Here is a 21,727-nt window from a genome sequence, read left to right as displayed (position 1 = left end):
GGTAGCAGATGGTCAAAAGTCCACAGAGATTAATAACTATGTGCCTGGAGGAGCAGATGGGAAAGGTGCTTTTAGCGGCAGGGTCCGAAATCCTGGTGTTAGCTACCTACAGCTGGAGGCTGGATGTATGAGTATGGGACACAGCACAGCTGGTGCTCAGACCTCTAAGTCAGGAGCAGCGCATGAATGATGCTTAAGAGTTTAAGGAAGGGGGATCCCTGGGTGGCGCAGCGGTTTGGCACCTGCCTTTGGCCCAGGGCGCGATCCGGGAGACCCTGGATCGAATCCCACGTTGGGCTCTCAGTGCATGGAGCCTGCTTCTTCCTCTGCCTGTGTCTCTGCCTCTCTCTCTGTCTCAGTGAGACTATCATAAATAAAAAAAATTAAAAAAAAAAAAAGAATTGCTAAACCTATTAAAAAAAAAAAAAAGAGTTTAAGGAAGGAGTGCTCCATGACTGGGGCCCAGACAAGAGGGGTGAGGACACCTGCAAACAATGTTCAGACTTTTGAGGAGAAGATATGGCCAAACAGGGGCAACGGAGAACCAGGGTAAACAGCAAAACAGGTTGTGTCCCAGCTGGGCCTCTTAATGGGTGCACCCCCTGGATGCTGCTAGTTCCTTCAAGGGATCTTGCAAGGCTGCTGAGAAAGCCAAAAGGAGTTGGAGCCTGGAGCCATCCATCAGTTGCTGTTGGGGTACTGCTGCCAGAGCTGGAAATGGAAGGGAGAGTCTTCACCCTTCATCTTAATTTCCTGCCTACTGTCATGTCTTGCATTAAAGGGGCTAATGGGGAGCAACTGGCCTCCAGGTCTGGCAGATGCAGTGTGCAGGGCATCCATGCACTGCCATGGAGTGAAGTACAGAACGGAAGCTTGGAGCCTGGAAGGGCTGGTGAGTAGGTAATGCCACATCAACAGGAGAGGCTGAAACCACGGGAGCTCATGGATTTGCTTAGAGACATGTGTAATATGAGGATGGATGAAACCAGGGTGTGTGCAATCCCAGGAAAAGGAGAACATAGGAGAACAGGGAAGGAGAGAAAGAATGTAGTTGGAAGAGTTCTATCTTCGAGGGCAGAGGAGACAGGAATGAAGGAGGAGACAGACCACATTGTGAAATGCTCGCGAAAGTACCAAGGTAACAAAAAATACCAACCATCGATTGCTGAGGGTGCCCCTGGAATCTTTACAAAGAGCATGGTGACCGACACATGTCTAAGAAGTCATGGTTTCCTCATTAAGAGAAATCCCAGCAGCATGAAGGTGGTAGAGGATGTTTCTGTGAGTCGAGAAGCAGAGGAAGACATTATACACACCACTGTTAATTTTGCAAGGAAAGGAGAGAGAAAAAAAAAAAAACAGAAAGAACAGGGGATGAGACCTAAATACCTTTAGATTCTCAAAGGCAGTTAGTTTTATCTGAGGCCTGGGTAAACAACTTCTGGGAAGACCCCAGGACCTGCGCTACATGCAAAAAGAGAGCTTTTTCCATCCACTCGGCTCTTGAGTGGTTTTCAGAATAAAAAAATCAACCCATTAGCCATGAAGTTAAGTAGCAGCACCAGAACATTTTTTAAAAATATGTTTTTATTTCTTACTTTACAGCTTGTTTGCCATTACTATCAGCCCAGAAAAGCAAGGATCACAAGGTCACAGGAGGGATCTGGGAAAGTGTCCAATTCTTCTGCAGCTGTTTCCACTTCTTCTTCCACCCAGCTGCTCACTGGAGCTGCTAAAAGTATTCCGTGCTCAGGCTTCTGCTCTCAGCCAGGGCCCCATTTTGTGGACATGCTAAGAACATAAGACCAAAAGCCTGAAGTGTTGCTGTGACTAAGCCAGCAACAGTGGCATCTGCTTGGGTCTCTATCTCCTCCGCTGTAATGAAGGTGTTGAATTAGACTATCTCTAGGAACCCTGCTCTTGAAGAGGCCATGACTGCTACATTCTCACTACAAGTGGCCAGCATGAAGATGCTACCCAATCTTTGGCCAGCTTAAACTTTGACACAGGCCTTTTTCATTATGGCACTTGATGTCCTTAATTGAGGAGGGAGGGGAAGCCATGCTAACAGCGATCTGTGAAGGAGCTGGAGAAGCATGAGCCAGCAGGACGGCTAAGGCGGCCACAATTTGTGTCCATCAGGTGGGCCAGTTACTATGTGGTTGAGTCATCTCATATGACAGACACCAGAGTCTGAACGACAAAGACCCAAGGTCACACCTCTTTCTGAAGCCAGAGTTTTAGAACATTTCAATGGTCCCCCCTTTCCATTCTACCTGTTTAGAACATTTCAATGGTCTCACCTTTCCATTCTACCTGTTTCATCTGTTAATGTGCTCACTCACTTTATCAATCCATAAAATAATTAATGGGGCCTCTGCCCCAAGTGGGGATTCCAAAGGTCAACATAACACAGTGCCTTCCCCCAGGCCCCTCAAGGCCTACAGAAGGTATTTCTCTGCAGTGTCAGAAGCTGGATTGACAGCTTCATTCATAGAATGCCCATGTTGGAGGTCAAGAGAGAAAAATCCAGGGATGTTTTCCGCATGGAGCTCACAGCCAGAGGATCTTTGCTTCTCACTTTCTGTAGCTCCTGCTTGGCTTTTAATTATTCTTCCTTTTTTTGCAGCAAAGTGGTGTCAGTTCAGCTCTACAGCCCCCAACCTTATCTTCAAAGGACAGGCACTCAACTTCACAGTGACCATCCATCTTCTGGCACTGCATCCTTCTGCGTATAGCTCCATGGGCTGAGTGAAGAAAGCAAGGCCTCAGTTATCCAGTAATTGGTGACCAGAAAGCAACATAACATCACCCAGGCCAAAAATCACAATTCCCTATTACCGAGTCTCCGGCAGACACGGAGTACACGCCTAGCGATCAGAAAAAGCACATGTCACCTGAGCAGCTGTATGGGAGGTCAGATTCCCCGCACAACTTACACAGTGTCCCTACTGGGTATTCAATTCCCTCTGCCATAGTCATTTCTAGGATATCTAGAAGCAGAGCATGTCTTCCTGGGATGGAGGCAGTCTACTTTCTAATTTCAGTAACATTCCTTCCCAATCTGTGATTGTTTTCATGTCTCCATATTAATAGTCTCAGACATATAACAAAAGGTAAAGATGGTGCTGTTTATACTGTAGGCAGGTCAACAAGAGACCACATGCAACGATAGACCACAGCCATGTGGCTGTAGAGTTTCAAGGCTTTAGGTGCAAAGATAAAAGAAACCTGAGGCTGATCCATTCTGTAAGAAATGTCAATGAATAATGGGTTTAACTCTGGAATTCAGAGTGATGTGGACAACGAGTTTTTCTTCTGAACAAAGATTAAGCTGAAGAGAGTAAAGGTATTTTGAGAGAAGTGATTGAAAAAAGTTTTTGGTGATAGATGTTCTCAGGAGAAATAATACAAGAACTGGCAGTCACTCCCAAAGGGAACTTGTTCTTGGAAAATACAGCTTTGAGGAGGAGAAAGAACACATATTGCTGTCGTACCTGACATAATGCCATGCTGAAGAAACACTGAACCTGTTCATGCCCCAGTTAGGACTCAGACCAACAGAAAGGAATTGCACAGCCTTAGATTTCTGCTCAAAGTAAGGGGAAATTTTTTAAATAGTCCAAATTTGAACTTGGGATATTGTAATAGACTACGGAAATTCATCAGGCATCTAGCCAATCAACTGACATGGAATACTCATAAGGTGTTTAAATCCTTAATTCAGGCAGATAATAAGAATGTGAATGATGATTAAAAAACAATGATAAGCAGACAATAATAATAGTGTACTTTCTCAGGGCACAGAGGATGTGCCTGGCTTTTTTTAAGCAGATTATAGAAACAGAGGGATTGGTAAACCTTCCCCAAACAGTTATTTCTCACTTCAAACAATGAGTAATGGAATCTCTGGATAACACGAGGAGACTCAGCAAAGGACATCAGTCCCAGGCCCCGTGGCTCTGTATGGTTGCATGGGTAAGTTTGGACAATGAAACAGGAATCAAATGATGTAGGTGCTTCTGTGCAATCTTTTTGATCATGAGCTTTACTTACTTTTCAGCCCTTCCTGTCAGAGCACAAAGTTGAACTTCCTCCCTAGGCTCAAAGTAACTTGGTGGAGAATTGTCTTCTTTCTAACCATAATAGTCAACTTACCTGTTTTTTGTATTTTTCCCTAAAAGAAAAATAAACTATTTTTTCATTTACTCTCTTTTTAAATGTCTTTGTTAAAATAAGTTTGCCTCTTATTAACATAACAAGTATCTTAATCTTTCAAACAATCCTATTATTATTATTATTACCCCTTCTAGAAAGTAGACTGAAGCACAATCGTTCACACAATTTAGAAGGATTAGACCTGAGATCCAACTTCAGGTGTTTTGGTGTAAAAAAATCTGTGTTCATTACCTCTTCTACTGATCATTGAACTCACTTCCAACTCTGAGATTCTGTGCGGTTGTGGTGATTGTGGCGCTCCTACTTTGAGCTCACACTACGTTTGTTGTTAGGATTCAAATGTACCTGAGCTGAGTTTGGGAACAAGGAGCCCTTAATGAATCAGAGACTTGTTGAATGGGAATGGAGAAGATGGCTTAAAATGTGTTTCTCTACCTGGATCCATTGTCTGACCTCCAGGAAACGGCTGGAGCAGAAACCAAGTAACTGACCTGATAAATGAGACTTTGAAATGTAAGGGCATGATTTTACACCTGTTTTCAAAAGTGCAAGGTGAAGAACACTTCCCAAGAAGGCCCTTCTGATCCCACAGTTCGAACCACAGTTCTGCTTCCATGGCTTTTCTTTATGTTTTGTATCATTTATGGCACTTAATGAGAACTGTTTTGTGTTATAGTTTTTATGAATCATCCCATCTCACCCATTCACTTATTTGTATATTTGAAATTTATCAAATACCTATTTACTATTCTGGGGAACCTATTTTTTACCAACACAGAAATAATAAAATAATAAACTTCAAGTAAATTAAGCATGAAGATCATACTCTGATTACAAATTTTTCCTCCATTTTACATACTTTTTCTATAGTGCCCAAACAATTGCTTATTAAGTGTTATATGTATTGGTTTGGTAGGCCTATTGAGGCCTGATTGTGTAATAAGTAAGTGCAGAAATCCGGAACTCATGAAGTAGTAAAGTGCTTCATAATACATGAGGAACCCCCACTAGTAATGACTTAATAACAGAAGTATAGTTGAGAAGGGATGGATATAAAAGTTTCTTGGTGAGGGGCAATGGCACCTGAGTGTCTCAGTTGGGCATCAGACTCTTAATTTTGGCCCAGGCCTTGATCTCAGGTCATGGGATTAAGCACCACATCAGGCTCTGCGTTCACTGGGGAGTCTGCTTGAGATTGTCTCTCTCCCTCTGCCTCTCTTCCACTCTCTCTCTCTCTCTCTCTCTCTCTAAAATAGATAAATAAATCTTTTAAAAATGTCTTAGGGATAGAGTCTTGGCAGTACTGAGCAAAAAGAGACCATTCCAAAGCTTCAAAGATATAAAAGCAAAGCAAACAAGATGTTAGTTGTTTAAATGATATAATTTTCTATTAGTATGTGAGAACTAGAAAGAAATTCTAAGTAATCTAAGATTAGGAGATTTGGACCAACTAATAAAACATAATAATAGGGAAAAAACATAAAGACGATACAAAGAATCTCTTAACATAAGTTTTGTTTCAAGTAGGCTATAAAAGCTATACTTGTCTAATTTAACTAGTGTGCTTGAAAGTTGCCTCTGAAATTTTCTCTCATTTCAGAGCTATCGCTGTGGCACACGCTGAAGCTGTGTGGACGATTACAGAAGATGGAAAGAGAACTAAATGTAATATAATAAGAAGTCTGAATCCCTTGGTGGAGCTTTGGGGAAAATTAACCAGATACCCTTGTGGGTGGAGGTAGTCCAGCTCAGTAGTTTTGTGTTTAAGCTCAAGAAAAGATTTCTAGTAACTGCTTTGTGCTGGGATATTTTTAGAATACACGGATGAGTCATGCACTTCTCTAAAACCTGAACTTTCTTCTCAAAAGACAGATTGCCACCCTTACATCTATTAGGATTTCCCTCTTACCTGAGAAAATGTGAGCAAGGAGAATGAGAGCAGCAGAAACTAAGAAAAAAATTCTCATGGCTCCAGACATCAGTAGAGAGAGGATAAAGGAGGTATAGTTGCTAGAATCCAGCTCTTTTATCAAGGGAAGTTGATTAAAACAAGTTCTACAGCTCTGAAAGGGCTGGAAGACAACTTCAGTTTGAAATGTCCATTAAAAGGAAACTATTTATCATGCTCCACTGAGTAACCTGTGGGCTGCTGGATCAGGAGTTACCTCAATGATGTCTATCGGGGAGTAAGGCAGACAGCTAGTCCCTCTGCCTGGATTCCTACATTCTATGTCTCTGCCTAGACATCTATTCCCTGAAGCCCCATCTCAGGTGCCTACACTTCCAGAAGATCTATAACCCTCACTCCTTTTCTTCTTTAAGATGTTACTTGCAACTTGGTCTCTTATAAGATTATCTTGGCAGTTACTAATGGGTACCTGTCATAATTGCTTTTCAAAAATGTTATTATGTGAAGAATTTTTATCCATCCAGTTTGACTATCAACTCAACAGAAAAACCAATTTTCCTTCCATCCTTCTCTTTCCATTGATTCCTCATAAAGTGCTTTCCAGCAGTAGCCGTTCAAAATATCTGGGTTCTTGGGATCCCTGGATGGCGCAGCGGTTTGGCGCCTACCTTTGGGCCAGGGTGCGATCCTGGAGACCCGGGATCGAGTCCCACGTCAGGCTCCCGGTGCATGGAGCCTGCCTCTCCCTCTGCCTGTGTCTCTGGCTCTGTCTCTGCCTGTGTCTCTGGCTCTGTATCTCCTTCTATTTCTCAAGAATAAATAAATAATATCTTTAAAAAAAAAACAAAAAACCCCACAAAATATCTGGGTTCTTTGACTTAATTGATAGCTGTCTAGTTAGGCTAATTCATGAATAGTCAAACAATTAATTCAGAAATCTTACTAAATGTTTAAAGGTTTTACATTTGTAAATATTATTATTAAGGATAATGGTATTATGACAAAATATGACCATAGCTCATATCTTATGGGAATAGCTTTCATTCAACAAATATGGGTTGGAGAACTATGTATATGTTTATTTACATTTTACTAAGAAATTTTGAATTTTATCCTAAAATCAAAGGGAAACAATTGAAGGATTTTTAAGCAGGGGGTTATTTGAAAGATTAAAACTCAAATGAGGAGTTCCATTTCTAATAAAGCAAAGTGAGCTCCTGACAAGAAAACCCTCCCACTAATAACACGTGAAACTGTGGGTAAAAAATTACCTGATGAATATGAAAGTTGAAATAAATACAGGCGTATTTAACTTTTTGGAAAAAAAGTTGGAACTTGGAAAAATTAAACAGCAAAGAGTACATTCTTTCTGATTGCAACGTGGCATGGAGAGGCTAACTCAAAACAAACAAAAATATCTATCCTCTTTCTGAACTTATAAAGGCAGAGTCAAGGAAGACCATGGATGCTGGAAATGAAGTCTCAGAGAAGGGAGCTTAGGTTCTTTCTATGAACTCTCCCATGACTTTTGTTGACTCCCAAACCGAACCGTGCATGAATCTAATTAAGGTAAAACAAAACAAGATAAACACACAAGTACCTCTGAGATTTGAGCTGCTGCTCATTACAGACTAGGCAATACTTGTCAGTTGAGTTTATAGAATTACTTTCCTGTTCAAACAAAAATGTCAGCCTTCTTCAGAGGATGTAGCATATTCATATCCTCTTCACCACAACATTCACAGCGTCCAGGACTTAAATGATGTTGAAATAATCAGACAAATACTTTAATATATTCATTTTAACATGCTCCAATAATAAAGAAAATACATTTGCAATTAATATTAAACATGGGAAATGTCATTAGAGAACAGAAAATATAAAGAAATGTTGATACTAAAAGATATAATACCTGAAAAGATTAACTGAGTAAATTTGATAGCATCAAAAATATGACAGGATCAAGAGTCACTGAATCAATAAAAATTATGCAACCTATAGATCAGATAAAAATAGATTGAGAAAAATAGACCTTTGAGGGTCTGAGGGATAATATCAAAACCTAGAGCAGACAGGTCATTGGAGTCTCATTGGAGAATGAGGAGAGATTCCGAATGCATTAAAAAGTAGTTCAGTTCGAGGAAAGAATGCCTGAAAACTCTCAAATGTGGTGAAAGGCACAAACTGACAAAACCAGGAAGCTCCTTGAATCACAAAGAATATAAATACTATGCTCAGGCCCATCACAGTCAAACTTCTAAAGTCCAGAAAAGGGAGAAAATTGTGAAAGTACACAAAGAAAAAAAAACACGTCCAAATCAGGGAAACAGCAATTGGCTTCTCCTCAGAATTGAAAGAAGTCAAAGGTTCTGTGCACTGTGCACGGGTGACTGTGCACACACCTTGCAGCAGCTGAAGAAAAACAAGCACAACATTGCCACAGCCCCAAACTCCATCTGCAGGAAAGATTCCGTTAAAAAGGGAGGAGAAAATAAAGATATATTCAGGGCAAAGAAAATTGAAAGAATTTTTCTCTAGGAGAGATTCCCTACAGTAACTATAAAAGGAAATTCTTCAGGCTGAAGGGAAATACCATTTTTTGTATTCCCCAAAGGAATGAGAACATACCAGAAGGAAATTTGGTTTTCAATGAAAATGAAAAACATCAGAAACGATAAATATCACTGTAAGTATGTAAAAAACACATTGTCTTTTAATTTTTTTGAAATTTATGTGACTTCTTAAAGCAAAATCTGTAACATTGCCTTGTGGGTTTCTATTGTATGTGATGTGATACATACAGAAAATATAGCAAAAAGAGTATGAGAATAGGAAGAAATAGGTTTGCCTATATGATTACAAGCCTTCCAAATTTTAAAAAGTGGATTAACATCAAGCCTAAGTTGGATGTGTATTGATAATAGCAGTGAAGCCATTAATTATAATACATATATTATAATGCAAATTTTGACACAAATATCCCAGTAATCTGAAGAATATAAGAGAGAGAGAGAGAGAGAGAACAGAGGAACAAAATCAAGGAGAACAAACACGTCAAAAATAGTCAATTGATAGACCAACATCTTACTAATCTATCATTAATTATCTAAAAATGTTAAGGGACTGAATATTCTCCTTAAACAGCAGAGATAATCATACGGATTAAATAGGAAGACAAAACTACATGTTATCCATAAAGGAATCTTCTCTCCAAACATTTTTTTTCCTTTGAGATAATTATAGACTCACAATAAGTTCCAAAAATGGTACAGAGAGGTCTTAGGCACCCATCACCAAGCCTACTCCAATGGGGACATTGTCCATAATTATGAGTCATCAAAGCTAGGAAATAAAGTGGCAGAGTAACCTCAGATCACAAATTATAAGGAAAGCATTAAATATAAAAAGACAAAGAAAAGCTGAAAACACATGAATGGAAAAACATAAACTATGAAAATATGTAGAGTAAGGAAGCTGGAGTGACAATATTCATTTCAGATAAAAAAGAACGTCATCAAATGGAGAGTGGGATGCTGTGTAACTCTTTTACACAATAACTGGATGGATTAACATGGGGAAACACAGTTCTACAAGGAGAGCCGAAGATTGTGATGTCATTCTTTCCAGCAAAGGGTAGAACCAAAATTAACAAACACAGGTTTGATGTAAACAGCACTACCACCACGTTGAGTGAATTGGTATTTATGGAACACAACACAAAATGACTGCAAAACACACATACACACCTGTTTCAAGTACACATGACACATTCATCAACACAGATCACGTGCTAGGCTATAAAACACATATACTTTTGTTGAACTATTGATTTCTCTCTTCAATGTGTCAGTTCCCACTTCATGTATTTCGTGGCTCTTGTTAGCTTTATACACGCTTATAATGGTCATGTCTTCTTAAGGGGTTGACCTGTCTACCACGGTACGCAGTTCTCTTGTCTCTAGCTCCATCTTTTTCCATCCTTCTACTTTTGACCTCTTCATTCATTGAATCCAGTGTGTCCCCTTCACACAGGCACACAGCGTATAGTTGGATCTTTAAAAATTTTTTTAAAAAAACCTTTCTGCTAGGCTCTAACTGGAGTATTTAATTCATTTGCATTTAATACCATAATTGATGAGGTAGAATTTACATCTGCCATTTGCTATTGTAGTTTTCTTTTTTATTATTATGTATTTATTTATCTATGGCTGGACAGGAGAGAGAGGGAGAGCTAAAGTGGAGGGTGGGGAGGGACAGTGGGAGAGAGAGAATTCCAATAAGGCTCTGTGTTGGGCTCAGATTCACAATCCTGAGATCATGACCTGAGCCAAAATCAAGAGTCAGAAGCTTAACCGGCTAAGCCACCAGGTACCCCTGGTATTTGTTTTCTAAATTTCTCCTCCACCCACCTTTCCTGCATTACTGACTTATTTTGTGTTAAACAGATATTTCCTGAGGTACCATTTGAATTTCCTTGTCAAATATCAGTGACTCTTGATCCTGTCATATTTTCTATACTCTCACATCTATTCAGTGAATCTTTTTCAAGTATTATTACTTTCAGTATCAACATTTCTTTCTATTTTCTGTTCTCTAGTGATATTTCCCTTGTTTAATTAATTATGGCCCTAAGTATGTTTATGTTGTAAATGAATTTGCAATTAATTTTAAACAACTAGATTCCAATGGCGAACAAAAGCATTATTCTGTATCGCTTGGTTTTCTCCCCTTTCTTTTGTGCTGTCAGACAGAGGTAGGAGTTTTGAAGTACAAGAGACACTCTGGGTGGCCCTGAAGGAGAAACCTGCCATTTTACGGAAAGAGCCACAGGTCAGGGAATGCCAGGCAGCTTCTGTGTGCTCAGCACAATGCCCGGCCAACATCCTGCAAGAAGACAGCAACCCACTGCAGGCCAACAACCACAAGTGACACAATTTTTCCCGACAGCCCCAGGGGGATGTAAGGGGATCTCTTGCCTGAGATTAGATCAAAGTCCCAGATGACCCCATGCTGCCAGTCTCCTGACACCCTGAGCAGGGGGTCCAGATACACCATGCCTGGACTTTGGACCCACAGCACTCTGAGAGAGGGCGTGCTGTTTTAAGCAGCTAACTTTTGTGGTACTTTGTGACACAGTGAAATAAATGAGTCCAGCAGTCTTCCAAGGTAGATCTCTTTGGGGGAGCACATTTATGTGTTCTTGCAAGGCTCCTGTTGGTTCGTGGCATTGCACAGTCTCGTGAATGGTTGTTGTTCTTTCTAGTTGATCTTATGAATTTTCCTCCACCCCAGCAATGTATCCAAAAATGACTTACTACTGAATCCCTTTGGTTTAGCAGGTCACATTATTTGGGAATATTCCCTTTAGTATGGTTTCAGCCCAGTGGTCTTTTTTTTTTTTTTAATTTTTTGTATTCAATCATGAGAGACAGAGAGAGAGGGAGAGGCAGAGAAACAGGCAGAGGGAGAAGCAGGCTCCATGCAGGGAGCCCAATGTGGGGCTCGATCCCAGATCTCTAGGATCATGCCCTGGGCCAAAGACTGCACCAAACCGCTGAACCACCCGGGCCACCCAGCCCAGTGATCTTGTGTGGTATTCACTTGATCAATGGGAGCCATGCCCCTTTTTGCCCTACCTAATATCATAAGTGCAGTGACCCCATGGCTGGTCTTTCTGTCCTGCCACCGTGGACAACTCCAGCCGGAGTTCTTCGCCTGTCAACACGCTCAGGTATAGAAGCACATGGCGGCATGTTGAATTTTCCAAGTAGCCTCTTGAAGCTCACCTCAATACAGTGTGGGTTGTGTGGATTGTGTATAAAAGTGCTGTCTTCCTCACCCGTCCCCCTTGAGAGCCACAGTGAGGTCCCAATCCCAGCCCACTAACACATTTTCCAAGGAAATTTGTCCTCTGCCTTCTCTAGCTTTCTTTTATGCTCTCAAGGCATAGACACAAGGATAAGAGTTTCAGAGCACATTTTGTGGTCGACTTCTTTGCTATTCCTGTACCTGGGGTCCAGTACTTCAGTTGGGGAATATGAGAGAAGATGATTCTTAACGTTTTGTCTTTTGCCATTTTGGAATTCAACACGAACTGATCAATCTTGTTCTAAAGACACTGCCATTCCCTTTTTGTTATTGTGAGGGGGTTTTGAAATGGAACCCGCATCAAGAAGGGACAATACATGGTTAGCATAGTAAGACCAGAGCCACATTTTCAAAATTAATGGAGGTAACGTCATGCTAAGCAGGAGCATTATGTAGACTAGAGTGGAGATACTTCAGGGGAAAACCAGTGTCTCTTCCTGACCATTTCCCTCTGACCCATCCACCATATAGAAGACTTTCTCCTTCAGAAAATCCAGAAGACTGACATCCAGAGATCTCCATGAATTACTATGGAAATTAATAGAAATTTATCTGAGGAAGCCGTGGGAAGCCACTTGACCCTAGAAAGTGCTGATTTTAATAAGAAATTAGTATGGGTTGAGATTTTATTATTTTATACGGAGGATTGATTGTCTCAGGAAAAGGGGGGGTGGGTAAAAAATAAAAGTCCTAGAAAGAAGCCAAGTGAAGAGAAAAGGAGAGAGCAAGAGAAAGAGAGAGGGGTAATTGGTCTATGGGATGCTCTACAAGGTATTAGTAAGGGAATATCAGGGCACAGCCACTGGTCCACCTCTCTGTATGACTGAGACATACGAATGAATCCTTCCATAAGAGACACCAGTTAGAGTCCAAAGTGTTTTCTTTTTTTTTTTTTTTAAAGAGTTTTTTTATTTTTTTTAAATTTTTTTTTTTATTTATTTATGATAGTCACAGAGAGAGAGAGAGAGAGAGAGAGGCAGAGACACAGGCAGAGGGAGAAGCAGGCTCCATGCACCGGGAGCCCGATGTGGGATTCGATCCCGGGTCTCCAGGATCGCGCCCTGGGCCAAAGGCAGGCGCCAAACCCCTGCGCCACCCAGGGATCCCTCAAAGTGTTTTCAATTTGGGTAATCAAGGAGTGCAGTGTTTGGAATGAGTAGGGAATATCTGGTCTCATTGTCCTCTCAACCATCCACAGTGCTCTTGCTGTGAGGACCTGAGGAGGACCCACCGACAGATGATCACTCCACTGTAGATTCTTATGTTGCCCCATTGCCCACTTCCCTGAGTTAATTCCTGCAAAAATAAGGGAAGCAGTCTGGGGTTGGCAGAGGTGATGATTCAGATACCTTTTGGAGAACAATTGAGCAAACATAAATAGATCTGACAGTAAGACCAACAGAAAAGCCTTGTCAGTCAGACTCCAAGCATGAAAACAGATCCCACACCAGGTAATTTGACGGGGAAGATTTAAATGCAGAGGAGGTGATAAAGTGTTGGCAAAGCTGAACATGCAAAAAGAAGGGAGCAGTGAGGCGGCCCCCATGTTAGTCCTAGCTGGAGGTCCCCACTGCCCGATGGCAGGGGGAAAAGCAGGAGTCTGTGGTGTGAGCCCAGGTGGTAGGACTGGCTGGCAGGAGCTGTGCCTGCAGCATCAGGGCTGAGGGAGAAGCAAGGACATAGAAGCAGGGGCTTTGCTGTGGGAGATAAGCCAATGGTGGAGCAGAGAGTGTGGGAGAGAAATCTGCGGCTCTCCCTTCTTCCCATCTACCCTTTTGCCACCACACACTTGCATCAACTGAAATCAAACATAAGCCAAGAGGCTTGAATAACATAGTTTGAAAAAAAAAAAAAAGAAAAAGAAAGAAAGAAAGAAAAAAAAGACATAATTTGCAGATAATTGTGCCAGTTACACAGAGCAAAGCAGAGAAAGGACAGGGAATGTATCTGTGTAAAATGGTACAATGGTAGCTCAAATGTAAAGCAAAATCATTAGCCTCATATGTGAAAACTGAGTGATCAAATTTGAGCAGCTGCTGTAAGATGAATAATTTTCACCCTTGTTATATGAAGCTACAAATTCTATTTCATAAACAAAGCTATAGATAGTCAATCATACATGCACAATCCATGCTGAGCATTTTAAGTCGACCTCTGACATTTTCATTTGTTGGCAAGAAGAGAAGTGCAAAGTTGGGGCCATGGACCTTAACTGAGTAGGTATGAGTTGCTTAAAAATACAGAGTAAATATTAGAATCAATGACTGATCGCTTATTGATAGACCAAGAAATGACGTGAATAATTTCTTGTATGCTATAGAATTGTAATTCCATTCACACAGATGCAGATGTCATTTCTGTTTATCTATTTGGTTTAAATTATTATACAAAGAGAGATACACAGAACATGACAGGGGTGTGCACATCCTTTTCCAGTTTCCAGGCTATGACCTTGAAGAAATGAAAGCTTCTCTGGGTCTCAATTTCTTCAAATATAAATGGAGATAATGAAATCATAAGTTGATCTTGAGGCATATGAGGAAAGTATGGAAGAAAGATTTATAAATTAAAAGAGACTCTACAAATACAAAGTCGTAGTATCTGATTAGGCTACTAGATGTCCACTTGGACCTAGATTTTTTTTAAGGATTATCCTAAAACATAAGCAAAGAACCAAAACCAAGGGAAAAAGACACGAGAATGATTCTGAGGCTCACTCACAGTGTGACCTGGGTAAAGCACAAGACTTCTCTTGTCCTCCCTTAAATATCAAGTCCCACTTTGAAGGCCAGGGCAGGGCTGGTCTGGTTCACCTGATCCTCCGTCGGCAACAGAAAAAGTTCATCTTGCCATTTGCAACAACCTTCTCATCCTCGGTCCGTATCCTCCTGCTTTTGCCCCGGCCAAGCCAGCACGGCTCCTTGTCTCCTTGTCTCCAGAAGTCAGAGGAAGCTGACCGGCTAGGGGTCCTAAAAGTAGAGATTACATGTGAGGGATTCAAGTCACCTCCTGGAAGTGGCTGGGAATATTCAAGCCCTGCTTGGCACCCTAAATTCAAATCATCACATTTTGGATTTTAAAATTAGTGCAGGAAATAACGCTGTGTAAAACAGTATTCCCAGCTCCACCCATCTGCTGTCGAAGGAGAGCAGAGCACAGGCTGCTTCTCTATTCTATTTCTGAAGGCCAGCACTCCCAGGAACCAGGGGGGAGGTTTACAAAAGACGGGAGGGGTGGGAATAGCAGTTTGCTTAGAAAATGCCACCACAGATTCAAGAAAATCCCATGAGAAGCTCAATGGGGAGCCGACCATTCCTGTCAGTCTTAGGATGGTCCACAGAAGAGCCGGCGGCTTTATCACCTGCCTCTTCACCATTCCATCCATTTGCGTTTACCTGGTAGAAATTGAGCCAAAATGAAGAGAAAGGCAAAGACCACACAAGACATCGTTCTGCTCAGGGTCACCTCTGAGGGAAGCCTCTTCAGAGCAGAGGTTTGGGGCCTCTGGGAGGACAGAAGACTCACTTATATTTGCAAGAAATGGGGAACGTTCTTGGTCAGTGAAGTGAATCAATGAAGAAAGCACATTTATATGCTCCATTTCCCAGGATCAAGGCCCGATGTGATGGTCTCCATAAAGCCTTATCTTCGGAGAGTTCTGGCTGGGGGAGTGCAAGGAACACGAGGCAGGAGCTGGAAAAGCAGGAGCCTCTCACTGATCCTCCTGGCCCAGCAAGTAGGAGCCTGCTACTCCCCTTCTCTCTCACAATTCAGTTTTCTCCTCCAAAGAATAAGGAGCAACTATGGTTACTGAGAGACAACACAGTTCCTTCTGCCAGCCTCAGGGTTTGTGTCCAGTTCGAGTGATGATGATTGGGACATGCTTGGGACACGGGGATTGCCCTGTAAGAAGAGCCCAGAAGCAGGCACTGTTCCATCTCTGGCTTTCCTTTGTGCTACCTGTGAATGTCCCCAGGAGCAAAGGGAAAGGGGTGGCAGTCATTTCACCAAAGGAGCTCTGAATCCCTGAGCCTGTACCAATGTCACCTGGCAGCACGAAGGCATAATTACCACATCCTTTTTATTCAGCAAGAACCTGGGAATCAAAATTAACATTTATATCCCGATACCCTCAAATGAGTCCCATCCTATTGCCTCTGCTTATTCAAGGCTCTGCTCTTCATTTTGGGAAGGCAAGATGGGGGCACTGAACCACGTAGACTAAAGTCAGATTGGTTTAGCAAGTGTGTGACCTCGGTTGTGTAGTTTGTTGAACTTGTTTCTAAATCTTTAAATGGAGATGTAATAAAGGTTTGTACTTTATAGGATATTTAAAAGGTCTCACTGAAATGATTATAAAGTGGCTACCAGACTGTTTGCTTGGACTCAGTGCAGATGTACCTAGATCTGGGGTTGGGGTGTCTCGGGGCCTAGCATACCATTAACCCCTCCCTGGGATAAGCGTGCCATGGTGTAGGTGGGCAACTTGGCAGGAATAGGCTCCGAGTCGCGGAGTCCCCGGTGGGATGCTGGCAGGTGTCCTCGCAGGGGGACCGGGAGGCGAGAGCCCAGGGAGGAGGAGGCAACAAAGGGGCCGCGTGTAGCGCGTCACAGATGGAGGCCTGGTAGGAACTCTGACACTAACAGGGATGAGAACGGTTCCCTACCGACATGCAGGCCTGTGCCCCATAGTGATGAGCGGGTGGCGGGACACTCCTCAGTGTGCAGGCTCAGGTGAGGGCCTGCGCGCTCCTGCACCTGTCAGCCCGGAGGCCGAGCAGCCTCCCCTGTGGCAGTGAGTGCGCTCAGGAGTTTGGTTTATCATGTTCCCCAATAAAAAAAGTAACCGTCCACCCCTCCCCCCGCCCCCAGACACACGGAACCCCCTGGTTCATCGTTGATCCACTCCCACCCTGGACGGTCCAATCAGCACTAGGGCTGAACAGGATCAGGAACCTGACTCCAGGGGATCGCTGTCAACTTCGCCATCCTCTTAGAGGACTAGGAGCCACGGGGATCCCTTCTCCCAAAGAAACCCAAAGCGAAGTCCTACATCCGGCATCCCAAACCTCCCTTCTCCTCCAGCCTTCGTGCAAATTTAATGGAAGCGATTGCCTCATTTTGGGTGGGGGGTGGCTCTCCCTTGACTATGTATGGAGCGTATTCCTTTTTTTTTTTTTCTTTTTTAAGAATGCTTTCCTTCACATGTGTGCCCCTTATTAAAGGAATCATAATGAAAGAGGGACTGGTCATCGGGGTGTTGGGGTGGAGGGGCCAAGGGGCCCTGGGATCTCCAAGTTCAAGTTGAAAAGTCTTCTGGATTACCCAGGGTGAGAATGGGGGTGGCAGGATACACAGGCCTTAGTGCTTTCTCAGACAACAGGGGTGGCTACTACCTGGTCTATGGCTGAGAACCCACCTCCTTCCTGAAGCCCCATCACAGGGCCACTGGGATTGAGGCAGGGGTGTTTTTGGTTGTGATCCTGAGACTCAGGTATTGATCAGGTGAGGCATGTGCAGGTATGTGAGGATGCCTCAGGTCAGGATATAAGAGATTGTACTTTGGAACCTGGGGCTGTTATTTGGCACCTGAATTGGTTCTTCCTTGCCTTGGAGGGTGCTTCCAGTCCAGGGTGGGGATACACAAGAATGCCGGAGCAGTAGTTCTCTGATTCCGGAGCATATCCAGAAATACCCCCAAGGCTCCAGAGGGTGAGAACCTCCCCTCTGGCCTCCTGTGCTTGCTCCATCTACTCCTAAGTCTTTAGGGGGGTCTTAGAACATTGGTAAATCGAACTCCAATAAAAAAATATACAAAAAATTTTAAAAACAACAACAACATAAAAGAAAACCCTATCACAGATGCTGAAAAAAAAATATTATGTCACAGGCAGAGGATCCAAAGAGCATTTCAGCCTGTGATTCTTTTCATTATTGTCATAAGATTATGTATCATGAAATTAAGAATCTCAACGATTTGGGGGTGTAGAGTTCAGTGGTACTAAGTACATTCGTACTGTTGTGCAAGCATCACCACCATCCAACTCTTGACCTCTTTTAATTTGCTAAACTAGAACTCTCCCCATTGAACACACCCCATTGCCTCCCTCCCCCCCATCCCCTGAGGACCACCATACAGCACCCTGCCTCTGTGAACCTGACTTGTATAAGAAGAATCACACAGTATTTTTCTTTTGTGAATGGCTTATTACACTTAGCATAATGTCCTTCAGGTTCATCGATGTTCTAGAATCTGTATATCATAATCTCCTTCCTTTGTAAGCCTGAGTAATACTCTATTATATGGATATATCTCATTTTGCTTATCAATTTATCGGTAGCCTATGGTTTAGCTTAAAAACATAATATGAATGGATGTTTCTAAAAATGTGGAGGTTTCTTAAATGAGTTGGTTCTAACCCTGTGAATGATGACAAATTGTTAGCCTGGGTGAGATGGAGAGGGATCCGGAGAGGCGAGGAGGATATAAGTCTACCATCTCTATGGAAATATATCATTTTGTAAAAACAAAAACAAAAACAAAACAAAGCAAAAAAAAAAAAAAAACATAATCAGATATTTTTCTAGAGGATCAGGCTGGCAAAGGAAATCTTCCTCAGGGCTCCCCTTCATCACAGACCCCATCACTGTCTCTTGAGGGGGACATGCAATATTTCAAGGGGCTCATCAGAGGAACACACTCAAACTCATACACTGGGGACATGAAGCAGTGCGTAAATTATGAATTATAGGTCTGTTGGAGAACCCTCCATAACCATCTTCCAAAAAATCTGACATGTTTCATGAAAAGAGAGACTATACAATGTCATATGGCATCAACAACAAAAATAATCCATGATAAAAATATATTGATAAAAATAATCAATTATATAGTCATCATGAATAATAGTAATTCCACTGCTATTAATATGGGACATAATGATAAATAAGGAGGTTGGGTATAGAATCCTCTAAGTGAATGATAATGTGACTGTGCTGGGCCTTACAGGGTAGAGAGTTTAAAGCCCTGCGTGTGCACATGACATCTGTAACAGGAGGCAGAGATGAGCAACAGGAGGGAAAAAGCCAGCCAGAAGGAGGGTCTAGGCCAACTTGGGAAATTGCATGCAGACCCCTTGAGGGAAAGCCCATGGGGCAGAGGGGGTGCACCAGGACAGCCACCAGATTTCAGGAGCTTGGTCCGTGGCAGGCCAGGTAGGACCCCACGTCGACACCTGCACAGAAGAACCCAGCGTCAAGTGGACATTCAAGCTGCCTTTTCTATTTCCCACCCTCTCTGCCCAACATCCCTTCTGTTTCTTTTCCCCTTAGACCCTGGAGCTCCAGGACTCTAAGTTCACATCTCCAAGGTCACTTAAAATATTTGCAGAGGATCAGATGGGCGTGGGCTGGAGGAGGGTGTCACCCACGATACTCCCATACTAGCAGGGAGGACATTGCCTTCCGAGTGGTTGCCAAGCTCCCTTGGAAGACGGAGAGTAGTCGTGGGATGGACAGGATGGGCGTTCACAATCTCTGTGCCTTCTGGTACTGCACCAGCAGCCTCTCCTGTGTACCTGAGAGGACTTACATCTCCAGAGTTTCGGGCTGGCCTAGGGAGCCTTTTCTGTACCTACGATGTTAGCTACAGTGGCTCTAGGATTCCAGATCAGATAACCTCATGTGGATGTTCATATGGACAGAGACACCAGGTCCCACCTTTCCAAGAAGGCAAGAGTGATTATGGGGACCCCTGATGTGACTAAGGTTGTGGCAGTTCTGTTCATCCAAGGACAACTTTCCGGGACTTCTAGGCTGGCACAAGCAGCCAGTGGGCCCTAGACGGAATTTTGAATTTTAACAGAGGCATATGTGTAAAGGATGTCCTTCAGGAGGCTCCTGTGGTATCGAGGGCTGGTCCTGCTTCTGGAGGCTGACTTGGAATATTTCAAGATGCTCCTGAGCAAAATAAATATCATGTAGTGCAGAAGGGGTTGCTTTCCTGTGGACAAACTCTACTGAAGGTTGTATATCAAACAACTGCAAAAACAATTCATGGCAAGAACATAATGAAAATAATGATGAATAACGAGAACAATCACAAAAATGATCATAGTTAGGGAACTGTAATTGCTAATGATAGTCATAACCTAAGGAGATGGGGGATCAGAAGATAGTTTCCCTAAGTGAGGGGCACAGGAATATCATTTTTCTTTTTTTATTTTTTTAAAATTTTTAAAATAATTTATTTATTTATTCACAGAGACCCAGAGAGAGAGAGAGAGAGAGAGAGAGAGAGACGCAGAGACACAGACAGAGGGAGAAGCAGGCTCCATGCAGGGAGCCCGAAGTGGGACTCAATCCCGGGTCTCCAGGATCAAGCCCTGGGCCGTAGGCGGCGCTAAACAGCTGCACCTCGGGGCTTCCCAGGAATATCATTTTTCCTGAGGTAGTTGGAGTCACTGTTCTAGATTCAACAGTGAAATATGTTCCATGAGGGCAAAGCCTATTAGCAAGAAAAAAAAGAAGCCCAACCCAGTGGTGGGCATTAGGTCTAGTGTGCCAACCATGGAAGTAGGGCCTGTGGGCAAAGGTAGAAGGACCTTGGTCCGGGGCCCTGAAGACCCCTCCCACCTTCCAGGAGCAAGGACAGCTGGTTGACAGGGTGTGGCTCCATGTAAGGACAGACGCGGGACCCAATCCACACCTGGTATGCAGAAGCCCCACTAGAACCAACATTGAGCTCCTAGTGTTCTGTTACCCTTTGTATGCTAGCTGCCTCTCTGCCACCTGTTTTTTCTTTGCCAGGCCCATCAGCTTCAGACATCTCGAGGTCCCTGTATGGGCCAGTTATTACAGAACTTATTCCCTTCTGACCTGCAGGGTGGGACACGAAATGGTAGGATCCATGCATAAGCTTCCCGGAGGACTTTGTCAACAGAGGCAGAGTTTGACTCAGCTGCAAAGAGCCACCTGCCTCAAGACAACTGCTCCCCAGAGTGAGTGACAGGCAATGATTATTCACAGAGGCCACTCGGCTTCCATTTAGGACACGTGTATGGGTCCTGCGAGTTCTCCAGCACCCTGTGGGGTGGGCTGATGCTGTGAGGTTGCCCAGTGGTCAGACTTCTCCCTCTGCCTGTGTTTCTTCCTCCCCACCCTTTCCAACCATGTTCGCCTTGATGTCACTGCCTAGGAAACACCCAGCACCCTGAACTCCATCTCATCTGCAGTCGGGGACAACAGAGGAAAGAATCCAAGGAAGACAGGGCCTGCACACAAGAGGAATCAAATTCTACTGAGGCATAAACTAACATAAAGACTGATGACACTGTGTGTGACAGTGTTTTGTTGATTGGAACATTTGAATTGTGAGCAAGGAAGAGGTCCACGAATTAATGGGGACCAAAAAATCAGATGGGTGTGGGCAGAGGAGAAAAGTTCATTAGGGGACCTTACCTCTTCTTGGATTGCAAAGAAGATAAGAGAGAAGTAGGTGGAAATATATGGAGATTGAAGCATTTTTGTTTTTCTTCTTATTTTTTTTAATTGGTGTTCAATTTGCCAACATACAGAATAACACCCAGTGCTCATCCCATCAAATGCCCCCTTCAGTGCCCGTCACACAGTCACGCATAACCCCCACCCTCCTCCCCTTCCACCACCCCTAGTTCCTTTCCCAGAGTCAGGAGTCTTTGTGCTCTGTCTCCCTTTCTCATATTTCCCACACATTTCTTCTCCCTTCCCTTATATTCCCTTTCACTATGATTT

General features: G+C 43.1%; 1 protein-coding gene across 1 annotated transcript; it reads right to left on the bottom strand.

Annotated features, from left to right (window-relative positions):
• Positions 1-2,396: 2,396 nt before the first annotated feature.
• LOC140599503 (beta-defensin 107A-like) lies at positions 2,397-6,158 on the bottom strand. The gene is made up of 2 exons (XM_072762649.1): positions 6,089-6,158; positions 2,397-2,747 (listed from the first exon to the last, which is right to left on the bottom strand). The coding sequence occupies exons 1-2, from the start codon at positions 6,156-6,158 to the stop codon at positions 2,605-2,607; spliced, it is 213 nt and encodes a 70-aa protein (XP_072618750.1). The 3' UTR covers positions 2,397-2,604.
• Between the last annotated feature and the right edge of the window lie 15,569 nt (positions 6,159-21,727).

The sequence above is a fragment of the Vulpes vulpes genome, chromosome 7, assembly GCF_048418805.1.
Source record: "Vulpes vulpes isolate BD-2025 chromosome 7, VulVul3, whole genome shotgun sequence".
NCBI lineage: Eukaryota > Metazoa > Chordata > Mammalia > Carnivora > Canidae > Vulpes > Vulpes vulpes.
The sequence above is the reverse complement of the archived record's forward strand: the minus strand, read 5'-3'. Positions and strand labels throughout refer to the sequence as shown.

What these genes read in the sequence shown, in the direction of transcription:
- LOC140599503 (XM_072762649.1), bottom strand. Translation starts at nt 6,158, where the DNA reads ATGTCTGGAGCCATGAGAATTTTTTTCTTAGTTTCTGCTGCTCTCATT. An exon ending in CCTTGCTCACATTTTCTCAG is followed by an intron (nt 2,748 to 6,088) that starts GTAAGAGGGAAA and finishes TTCTTCACTCAG; the next exon opens with CCCATGGAGCTATACGCAGA.